This window comes from Dictyostelium purpureum (genome assembly GCF_000190715.1).
Source record: "Dictyostelium purpureum unplaced genomic scaffold DICPUscaffold_4, whole genome shotgun sequence".
Lineage (NCBI taxonomy): Eukaryota > Evosea > Eumycetozoa > Dictyosteliales > Dictyosteliaceae > Dictyostelium > Dictyostelium purpureum.
In genome coordinates, this window is record NW_003519341.1 from 184,969 (window position 1) to 196,201 (window position 11,233).

The following is an 11,233-nucleotide window of genomic DNA, read 5'->3' on the forward strand; positions in this document are numbered from 1 at the left end:
AACCAATAAAAAAATAAAATAATTTTGAAAATTAAATCAATATATAATAAATATAAAAATATAAAGAAAAATTTTATAAATAACAAAAAGAGAATGATTTTGATAATTGCGCACACCAGATACAATGGTTTGTGATACTATATCTTAATTATTTGGATACAATACCAGGGGTCATTTTTTCACATCATATAGCAATTATTACAATTACTATAATCAATAAGGAGAAGCTATGTATTCGTCAATTGACGAACCATTTGTATCTGGTGGCCTTTTAATATTGATAGTATCCCTATCCAATGGTTGAACCAAAGATAGGATGTGTTGTTTTGTGTAACTATTCATCACACAAAGGTTTTTGGTTTTTGGTTTTTGGTTTGTTTTTGTGTATTTAACCCATACACAGGGTTTTTTTATAAAGGTTTTCATGGTTTATTACTTTTGTGTATCAATATCAATCTCTTGTGTAATAATATATATTTTTTTTATCTTAAAAAATAACAATAAAAATTGAATTTATTTATCATGGGACTTTTTTTGTTTTTTCTTTCTTTTTTATTTTTTTTTTTGTATTATAAATATTTACAATCTCAAAATAAGAAATAATATAAAATAGAGGGGTGTTGTAATTTATAAAATTTTAATTTAAATTTCAATGGATTTTTTTTTATATTTCATGATTATTTCTATTTTTTTTTTTTTTTTTTTTTTTAAAAAAATAAGGAAAGTAATCACAAAATTTTATATTATATTATTAATAATAATATAAAATAAAATTTATTACATTAATTTTATATAAAACAATCACAAAAAATAATATTTCTATGTTTTTCTATTTTTAATTTTTTAATTGTTTAAAATTTTAAATTTTGTAAAAATAAATTTTTAACCCATTTCACACACACAATACTTTACCCATCAGAATTACATATATATAGACACAGATACACAAAAAACCCCAAAAAAATGTTCCCCTCTCACCCCTCCACAACCAATTTTTTAAATTAATTTTAATTGTTTCACCGATATTATTTTATTATATAACCTCAATTGTAAATTGTTTAAATAAATAAAAAAAAAAGTTGATACTTAATTTTAAAATATATTTTAGTTGATATATGTCCAAAAAAATACCTTTCGATACTCACAATAATATTGAAATATTAAACAAACCAATAATCAATATCGAATTAAATTATGGTTTTTTATTTGTCACTTTTCTTTTCTATAATCAAATAAATGTTTTATAGATCTTATTAAAGCATCCAATAAAATTATATAAATAAATTTTAAAATAAAATAATAAAAATAATATTAAATATTTATTTTTTTAAATACTATAAATTCAATAATAATTTATTTTAATTCATTAATTTATTCATTCATTCATTAATTAATCATTCAATTGAATAATTTAATAAATAAATAAATTTAGAATTTTTATAAAAACTATTTTTAAATAAATATAAAAAAAAATGTTATTTGGTAATAAAATATTATTATCTTTTTTTTTATTTTTATTTTTTTTATTTACTTTATTAACTTTATTATTTTTTTATTATAGAATCAATTCAATCTATTGCTAATATTCATTCCTTAGGTCAAAAATCAGTTGGTTGTTCCTCATCATCGGGATACAGCCAATCTAATGATGGTGTTGCTGTAGTTGCCCCTGCTAAAAATCCCTTACCACTTAATCTTGCTCCTAATGCTCTCGAAAGTGTTTACCATACTTTGATTCCTAAACAAAATTCAACAGGAAGAAGCTCAGCACCTTTACTTCCAAAAGTATTGTAAAAGAAAACAAACCCAAAAAATCAATTTTTATTATTATTTATAAAAATAATGTTGTAATGATCAATTAAATAAATTAATTTTCATAATTTATTACCACTACCACTATTTCTTATTAAATTTCATTTGATAAGCCTATATATGTTACTGATTAATAATATAATTTTTGAAATATATGATTTTCCAAAAGAAGATTGATTGTGTGTTCACACTTATTTTATTTTTTTTTTTTTTTTTTTTTTTGAAATTTTTTGAATTGAAATTTTTTTTTTTTTTTAAATTTTTTTTTTTTTTTTTTTTTTTTTTTTTTTTTTTTCAAAATTTTTTTTTGCATTTTTAATTTATTATTTTATATATTTAAATTATTTTTATATATTTAGATTATTTATATTCTATATTTAATTTAAATTATAAATAAATAAAATTTTTTTTTTTCTTTTATTTTTAAAATTAAAAAAGAATGTATTTATATAATTTAACATTGCAAAGACCAACAGCAGTATATCAATCGATTTGTGGTAATTTTTCAGGTACTAAACAAATTGAAATTGTATTAAATCATGGAAGATCATTAGAAATGATTAGATATGATGAGGATGGTAAAATGTCATCGGTACTCTATTCAGAAGTTTTTGGTGTTATACGTTCCATTATACCGTTTCGTTTAACAAGTGGTTCAAAAGATTATATTGTTGTTGGCTCTGATTCTGGACGTGTTGTTATTTTAGAATATAATTCAACTAAAAATCAATTTGATAAAGTTCACCAAGAAACATTTGGTCGTTCAGGTTGTCGTAGAATTGTACCAGGTCAATATTTAGCAGTTGATCCAAAAGGTAGAGCCTTTATGATTGGTATGTAGAGATTTATTTTATAAATCATTATAATTATCATTATTAAATTCTAATATTGATTAAATTGTTTTTTTTTGTTTTTTTAGGTGCTATTGAAAAACAAAAATTAGTTTATATTTTAAATAGAGATTCATCAGCCAAATTAACAATTTCGTCTCCATTGGAAGCACATAAATCAAGTACAATTATATTTTCAATGTGTGGTGTTGATGTAGGCTTTGAAAATCCAATATTTGCAACTATTTCAGTAGATTATTCAGATGATAGTGGTGGTAATATTGAAGAGGATTTAGAAGATAATGGCAAAAAGAAGGTTTTAACATTTTATGAATTGGATCTAGGTTTAAATAATGTTGTAAGAAAGTGGAGTGATCAAATTGATGACACTGCAAATATTGTAATGACAGTACCAGGAAGTAATGAAGGTCCAGGTGGTGTTTTAGTCACATCAGAAGATTATATTGTCTATAGAAATCAAGATCATCCAGAAATTAGAGCTAAAATCCCAAGACGTTATAATAGTAATCCAGATAAAGGTCTTTTAATTGTATCTTATTCATCACACAAGCAAAAAAATATGTTTTTCTTTTTGGTTCAAAGTGAATTTGGTGACCTCTACAAGATCACATTAGACTTTAAAGGAGAGATGGTTACCGCTGTTAATATTAGTTATTTCGATACAATTCCATTAGCAAATAGTTTAACTGTATTAAAGAATGGTTTCTTGTTTGCTGCATCAGAATTTGGTGATCATTCATTATATTTCTTTAAATCATTAGGTGACGATACCGAAGAAGGCAACAATGAAGGTACCATTACAATGGAAGAAAAAGATGGTTTCATTTGGTTCAAACAAAGAGAAGAGTTAAAGAATTTGGTACAAACATCAACCTTATCATCATTATCACCAATTGTAGATTTCAAAGTTTTAGATATTGTTCGTGAAGAGAATCCCCAACTTTATTCACTTTGTGGTACAAGTAAAGATTCATCATTAAAAGTTTTAAGACACGGTCTATCAGTTTCAACTATTACCAATGCAAAATTACCAGGTGTACCAAGTGGTATTTGGACTGTACCAAAATCAAACTCACCATCAGCACAAGACCAAACCGATAAATATATTGTAGTATCATTCGTTGGAAGCACATCAGTATTAAGTGTAGGTGAAACTATTCAAGAGAATCATGAAAGTGGTATTTTAGAAAGCACAACAACTCTATTAATTGGTTCAATGGGTGAAGATTCAATTTTACAAGTTTTCCCAACAGGTTTTAGATTTATTCGTTCCGATATGAGAACTAATGAATGGAGAGCCCCAGGTAGAAAGACAATTGTACGTGCCACTTGCAACCAAAACCAATTAGTTATCGCATTAAGTGGTGGTGAAGTAATTTACTTTGAATTGGATCAATCTGGTGGTTTAACAGAAATTATTAAAAAGGATTTCAGAAGAGATATTGCTTGTATTGAAATCTCACCAATACCAAAAGGAAGAAGTATGGCTCGTTTCTTGGCTATCAGTGATTGGGAAGGTCCCGTAAGATTATTGTCATTAGATAGAGATAACTGTTTGGGTCAAATTTCAATGTTAGATACCGATAAAGTTTACATTGAAAGTCTATCCATTGTAGAAATGCAGGTCAACGAAGCAGGTGTAGATAATTTCAAAGTTAGTTCACAAAATATGGGTGGCTCATTATTTTTATTTGTAGGTTTAAAGAACGGTGTTATTAAACGTGCTACTTTGGACAATTATTCAGGTGAACTTTCAGATATTCGTACTCGTTTACTCGGTAGAAGACCTGTCAAGTTATTCAAAATTAAAGTTAGAGGTGGTAATGGTATTTTAGCACTTTCCAGTAGAGTTTGGTTAAATTATGCAAATCAAGGTAAATTAGAGATCGTACCACTCTCTGTTGAACCATTAGAAAATGCCTCAAATTTATCATCAGATCAATCACCAGAATCAATTGTAGCCACAAGCGAAGATCATATTATTATCTTTACAATCGATAAATTGGGTGATCTTTTCAATCAAGAAACCATCAAATTGGGTGCCACACCAAGAAGATTTATTGTTCATCCACAAACCAACTATATTATTACATTAGAGACAGAAACCAACTACAACACAGAGCAAATCGATATTGAAAAAATAAATGCAGAAAGACAAGCCGAATATGAAAAGAAAAAACAAGAGATTCAAGAAAATATGGATATGGATATGGATATGGACGATAACAATGACGATGCTAACACAGATGGTCAAATTAAAAAACCTAAATTTATATATAAACCAAAAGCAGGTAGAGGTCAATGGAGATCTATTATTAAAATCATCGATCCAATATCACATCAAGTTTACGAATCATATCAATTAGACGAAAACGAAGCAGGTTTCAGTTTATGTACATTAAGTTTTAGTGATAGAGGCGACGGTGAAATCTTTTTAGTTGTTGGTTGTGGTAACAATGTTATTTTAAATCCAAAGAGTTGCGAATCTGCTTCTATCAATCTTTATAAATTTACAGAAGAAGGAAAGAAATTACAATTAGTTTACAAAACTGAAGCCGAAGAACCAGTTTATGCTATGGCTCCATTCCAAGGTCGTTTATGTGCTGGTGTTGGTAAAAATATTCGTATCTACGATATGGGTAAAAAGAAATTATTAAGAAAATGCGAAACTAAAAACCTTCCAAACACTATAGTCAACATTCATTCATTGGGTGATCGTTTAGTAGTCGGTGACATTCAAGAGTCAATTCACTTTATCAAATATAAAAAACTTGAAAATATGTTATATGTTTTTGCAGATGATTTAGCTCCACGTTGGATAACCTCCAGTGTAATGCTTGACTATGATACTGTCGCAGGTGCCGATAAATTTGGTAATATCTTTATACTTCGTCTTCCATCAAATGTATCCGATGAAGTTGAAGAAGATCCAACTGGCTCAAAATTAAAATTCGAATCTGGTCTTCTCAATGGAGCTCCACATAAACTCGAACATATTGCAAATATTTTCGCTGGTGATGCAATTACTACTCTCAATAAAACTTCATTGGTTGTTGGTGGTAGTGATGTATTATTATATACAACTATTAGTGGTGCTATTGGTGCTCTCATTCCATTTGTATCAAGAGAAGATGTTGACTTTTTCTCATCCCTAGAACTTCAACTCAGAAATGAACATGCTCCACTTTGCGGTCGTGACCACTTGGCCTATCGTTCCTATTATTTCCCTGTTAAAAATATTATAGATGGTGACCTATGTGAACAATTCATTACTCTAGACCCTCAAAAACAAAGACAAATCGCCGAAGAACTTTCAAGATCACCTTCTGAAGTTTTAAAGAAATTAGAAGATATTAGATCTCAAAAATTATTATAAAAAAATATAAAAAAAAAATAAAAATAAAAGTTTTTTTTTAAAAAAACTATAATAAAAATAATATTATTATTTTAGTGTTATAAAGAAATAAATTATCTCTTTTTTATTAAACCTTTTTTAAAAAAACTTAAAAAAATTTAAAGGGTTATTTTAATTTAAAAATATCACAAAAAAAAATTTAAAGGGTTATTTCTATTTATAAAAGAAGCATGCATTATTTTTGTAATTATTTTTAAATCTTTTTAAAATATAAAAATTAATTACTTTATAAGTTCATTGTCAAAAAAATATTTTTTTTTTTTTATAAATTTAGAAAATAAATTAAATTTTTATTAAAATTAATTAAAAATATATAATATAAATTCGTCACCCCCCCTTTTTTATTTTTATTTTTTTTTTTTGAATTTTTATTTTTAAATAATTTCATTGATAATTTATAAATAATTATAATTATAACAATGGATAATAAAAATAATATAGATTTCATTTTAAATAGTGAATCTAGACTTAGAGATTATAGTAGCCCAAAAACCCCAAAAAAACACCAAAGAATAAATTCACCACAATTTCAAATTAGAAGCTATTACCCTAATAATTATAATAATAATTCAGAAAATAATAATATTAATAAAAATAATAATAATGTAAAGAGAAATAATAACAAAAGTATTGCAGAAATTTTTCCCGTAGAAATAGTAAAAAAATTAGTTTTAATTAATAATGATAATATATATTGTAATGTTTGTTTTAAAAACAACTCTAATGCTAGAACATATAAAAAATTAAGATATGTGTACGATCATATAAGGAACACACATGCTGATCAATTAAAATTGGTTCAAGATAAACTAGGTAATAACAATATAATAAATAAAGAAGATATCGATAATATTTCACAATGCCAACCAAATTTAAAACAAAAGCAAAAATACCCTGGCCATTTAATTAGGCGTTTAATAATTTGGAATGGGGATACATATCTATGTAGTCAATGTAATGAAAAATATTTCGTTAAAAATTTAAACACAATTTTTATCCATATCAGAAAAAATCATTCAGATTTATTGGATGAACTTAGATTAACTCAGCCCGATTCAACTCTACAAGAAGAAGAAATTTTTTGCGATCATATTGGATGTTTTAAAGTAATGACAAAGAGTAATTGTAATGTTCATTATAGACAAATACATCATTTTGGTCAACCTCAAAATGAAAAGGATTTATGCAAAAGATGTAAAAGGATTTATGCAAAAGGTGTTAACTAAATTAAATCTTTTCTATAAATTTTAAAATTTAAAAACCAAATAAAATAAAAGAATTTAAAATAATATTATTAAATCTATAAAAACTATATTATTCTGTCATTTTTTGCTTGTTTTTTTTAATACAATAATTTATAAATTTATAATGTTAAAAAAAAAAACATAAATTTTTTTTTTTATTTAATTTATTAACTCATCATTACACCATTATTATTGCTATTGTTATTTATATTATTTATATTATTATTTATATTATTGTTATTGTTATTATTATTATTATTATTATTATTTTTCTTATCTCTTGATTTATTTATATCATTATTTAATTTATCATACATTAATTCATCTTTTCTTGAAACTGAAGGTTTTATTTTAATTAATGAATAAATGAAATCGTCCATATTTACAACATCAGATTGACTTGTATGTTCTGTAATATCTTTATTTTCGAAACCTCTTGAGATGGCATGATTGGCAGCTTCTTTAACTAATAATGAAAGATCGGCACCAGAGAAAGAATGACAACGAGTATCTGTACCAATTTTAACCAAATCGACCAATGGATCAATTGGAATCTTTTGTGTAAGAGTTTTAAGAATTTCTACTCTTTCTTCTGGTGTTGGTAATGGTACATAAACCATTTTATCAAGACGACCTGGTCTACACATTGCTGGATCGATAATATCTGGACGATTTGTAGCAGCGATAATGAATACTTCGGAACGTTTCTCTAAACCATCCATTTCAGTTAACAATTGATTTACGACACGTTCAGTAGCTTGATTACCACCATCCCCACCTCTCTTTGGTGCCAAAGCATCAAACTCATCGAAAAAGATAACACATGGTGATGAAGCAGCAGCACGTTGGAACACTTGACGAACAGCACGTTCAGATTCACCAACATATTTATTTAAAAGCTCTGGACCTTTGACAGAGATAAAATTAGCTTGGCATTCATTAGCGATAGCTTTAGCTAATAAAGTTTTACCACAACCTGGTGGACCATACATTAAAACACCTGCTGGTGAATCGATACCCATATCTTTGTATTTCTTTGGGAATTTAATTGGTCTAAGAATTGAATTGGTTAACTCTTCTCTAACTCCATTTAAAGCACCAACATCGTCCCAAGTAACATTTGGAATGGTAGCAAAACCTTCTCTTTTAGCTGCTGGAACAACCTTCTTTAAAGCTTTTTTAAAATCGGTCATTTCTATATATAAATCCTTTAATTGATCTTTTTGTAGAGGTGTTTTTGATAAACCCTCGTCATTATCGTGACCCAAGTTGAAAATTCTATTTACTGAATTGGTTGCAGCCTCTTTAACTAATAAATTTATATCAGCACCTACATAACCTGGAGTAAGAGTTGCTATTTCTTCGTAATCGAAATTTGGTGTTAATCTCATTTTTGAGGTGATGACCTTCAATATTTTACATCTTGCTGCAGAATCTGGAATACCTAAACAAATTTCCTTGTCAAATCTACCACCAATTCTCAAAGCTGTATCCAATGACTCGGGTCTATTGGTAGCACCAATAACAACAACATGACCTTTTTTGAGATTTTTAATATCGTTAATTTGATCGGTTGAAATATTATCAATTTCTAAAATATCTGGATCAATATTACCATTTGATGCACCATCATTACTATTTGCTTGCTGTGATAAATAATTTAAACTATCCATGCATGTCAATAATTGTGAAACAATTCTTCTTTCCATATCTTTTGATGCAGATCCTCTTTTTGGTGCAATAGCATCAATTTCATCAATAAATATAATTGAGGGTGCTTGAGCAATTGCGCTACTAAATAACTGTCTAATTCTGGCTTCTGACTCACCTGATACACCTGATGTAATTTCAGTTGCAGAAATTGCAAACAATGGTACTTTTAATTCACCTGCTATTGCTTTTGCCAATAAAGTTTTACCGCAACCTGATGGACCATGTAAAAGAATACCTCTTGGTGGTTCTACACCTAAATGTGAATAAATCTCTGGGTGACAAATTGGATATTCGATATGTTCTCTAATTTCTCTTAAACATGATTCAACACCACCCAAGTTTTGGAATGTAATAGTTGGAATCAATGATTGTGCGTTTTCTTCTTTATCACCTTGTTGTTGTTGTTGTTTATTTTGTGAAAATGGGAAACTATTGTTGCTTGTTGAATTTTTAACTTTTTTTTTTGGTTTTGTATTTGGTGTATTGTTATTTACATTAATATTATCTATATTTGTAGCTGTATTATTTACATTATCATCTCTATTTCTTTTGCCATTTGCTAATTGTGCTTGTGCTTGTGTTTGGGTTTGTGGTTGTGGTTGTTGGTTTTGTTTATATGATGATACTAATGATTCGTTTATTTTATTATTTTCAACTGGTGCTGGTGGTGATATAATTTCACAATCTTTTTCATCGTCCATTTTATCGTCCTCCTCTTCTGAAGCTGATGATAAATTATTTATAAGTGTTTGCATGGCTATAAAAATATTTTTATATTATGTTAAAATTTTATTTAATTTTAATTATAGGTGTGAATAATATAGATTATTTACCTTTTTCTACCATTTGTAAAAATCCTTTTAATGGTTTTCTGTTATATTCGGGATATGATGTCCTTAATTTATTTGCAATGTAATCTGTATTTAATATATTTGATTCGTTTAAATCAAGCTTTTCGATTCTATCCAGTAACTTTTCATTTTCGTTTAAAACTAGACCTGGTTTCTTGATTGCCATCTCTTTTTCCTTTATTTTATTTCTTTGTTATAAAATATAATGAAAATAAAAAAAAAAAAATTTTCGTTTTTTAAATTTATTTTTTTTAATTTTTTTTTTTTTTTTTTTTTTTTAAAAAATCATTTTAAAACCGATCAATTATTTCCATAAAATAAACAACTAATTAAATTTAAATTAATTTGATTTAAAATTTATTTTCATTATTTTTTTTATTTGTGGCGCTTTTATAAAATTGTTAATCATGAGTGTAATTGTTTTTATTTGTTTAAGTTTTTTTTCACAAAACTATTTTAAAAATAATATTTAAGATATGTTTATATTAAAACAAAAAAAAAAAAATTATTAACCAATAAAATTTAGATTATACCAAGAAATAAAAATGTGAATTTTTATATACTGCTACAAAATTGAATCAAATCTTTCAAGGTAATTATTTTTATTTTAAACCTGAATAAAATAATAAATCATAACTATTATTTGTTTTTATTTTTTTATTATACATTTTTTTATATTTTTTTTTATCAGTCATATAAACCACTTTGTTATTATTATTGGAAATTAAATTTAAATTCGATAAAAAAGATAAATGATATCATTGTTGTTATTTTTATTTTTTTTACAGTGTTTTTTTTTTTTTTACGGTGTTTTTTTTTTTTTCCAACATTGTTAAATAAATATAATAAATATTTAATGACAATAATACGTAATAGTGGTGTTAAATAATAATAATATTTATAACAAACTTAAACAACAATTATTTTACTGTTAATGGAATATAAAATTAATTCTCTACTATTAGAGAGTATTGTTGTTTTTGTGATGGGGTTTCAGCCAAGTGGATTATTATTGGTTCTCATTGGCGATTTCATTTCCATTTTAGAAATAATATATAAATAATTTATATAATAGGGGTGTTGGAAATATTATAATTAAAATTTTTTTTTTTTTTTCGAAAACACTCACACCCCCACTAAAAAAAGAAACAACTGCACCCTCTCACACAAAAATAATTATTTTTTCATTCTACATTGTTATAATAAAGTTTGAATAAATAATATGCATTTTTTATTTTTATTTTAAATATTTTTTATTTTATTTTTTTTCATTTAAAATGGATATTATTTATCACTCCTCCATTAGTTTTTTTTTTTTTTTTTTTTCTTAATTATTTATATTATTAT

General features: G+C 25.6%; 5 protein-coding genes across 5 annotated transcripts; 3 read left to right on the forward strand and 2 right to left on the reverse strand.

Annotated features, from left to right (window-relative positions):
- Positions 1-213: 213 nt before the first annotated feature.
- DICPUDRAFT_146874 (uncharacterized protein) lies at positions 214-426 on the reverse strand (the record flags this gene model as incomplete). Its single annotated transcript, XM_003283194.1, has 1 exon — positions 214-426. The coding sequence occupies one exon, from the start codon at positions 424-426 to the stop codon at positions 214-216; it is 213 nt and encodes a 70-aa protein (XP_003283242.1).
- Positions 427-1,472: 1,046 nt separating this feature from the next.
- DICPUDRAFT_146875 (uncharacterized protein) lies at positions 1,473-1,794 on the forward strand (the record flags this gene model as incomplete). Its single annotated transcript, XM_003283160.1, has 2 exons — positions 1,473-1,482; positions 1,562-1,794. 2 exons carry the CDS (start codon positions 1,473-1,475, stop codon positions 1,792-1,794), a joined length of 243 nt encoding a protein of 80 aa, XP_003283208.1.
- A 457-nt stretch (positions 1,795-2,251) lies between these two features.
- DICPUDRAFT_52125 (CPSF domain-containing protein) lies at positions 2,252-6,039 on the forward strand (the record flags this gene model as incomplete). The annotated part of the gene is made up of 2 exons (XM_003283161.1): positions 2,252-2,645; positions 2,732-6,039. 2 exons carry the CDS (start codon positions 2,252-2,254, stop codon positions 6,037-6,039), a joined length of 3,702 nt encoding a protein of 1,233 aa, XP_003283209.1.
- A 458-nt stretch (positions 6,040-6,497) lies between these two features.
- Positions 6,498-7,304, forward strand: DICPUDRAFT_146877 (uncharacterized protein; the record flags this gene model as incomplete). The annotated part of the gene is made up of 1 exon (XM_003283162.1): positions 6,498-7,304. One exon carries the CDS (start codon positions 6,498-6,500, stop codon positions 7,302-7,304), a length of 807 nt encoding a protein of 268 aa, XP_003283210.1.
- A 185-nt stretch (positions 7,305-7,489) lies between these two features.
- Positions 7,490-10,052, reverse strand: DICPUDRAFT_146878 (uncharacterized protein; the record flags this gene model as incomplete). Its single annotated transcript, XM_003283195.1, has 2 exons — positions 7,490-9,792; positions 9,869-10,052. 2 exons carry the CDS (start codon positions 10,050-10,052, stop codon positions 7,490-7,492), a joined length of 2,487 nt encoding a protein of 828 aa, XP_003283243.1.
- Between the last annotated feature and the right edge of the window lie 1,181 nt (positions 10,053-11,233).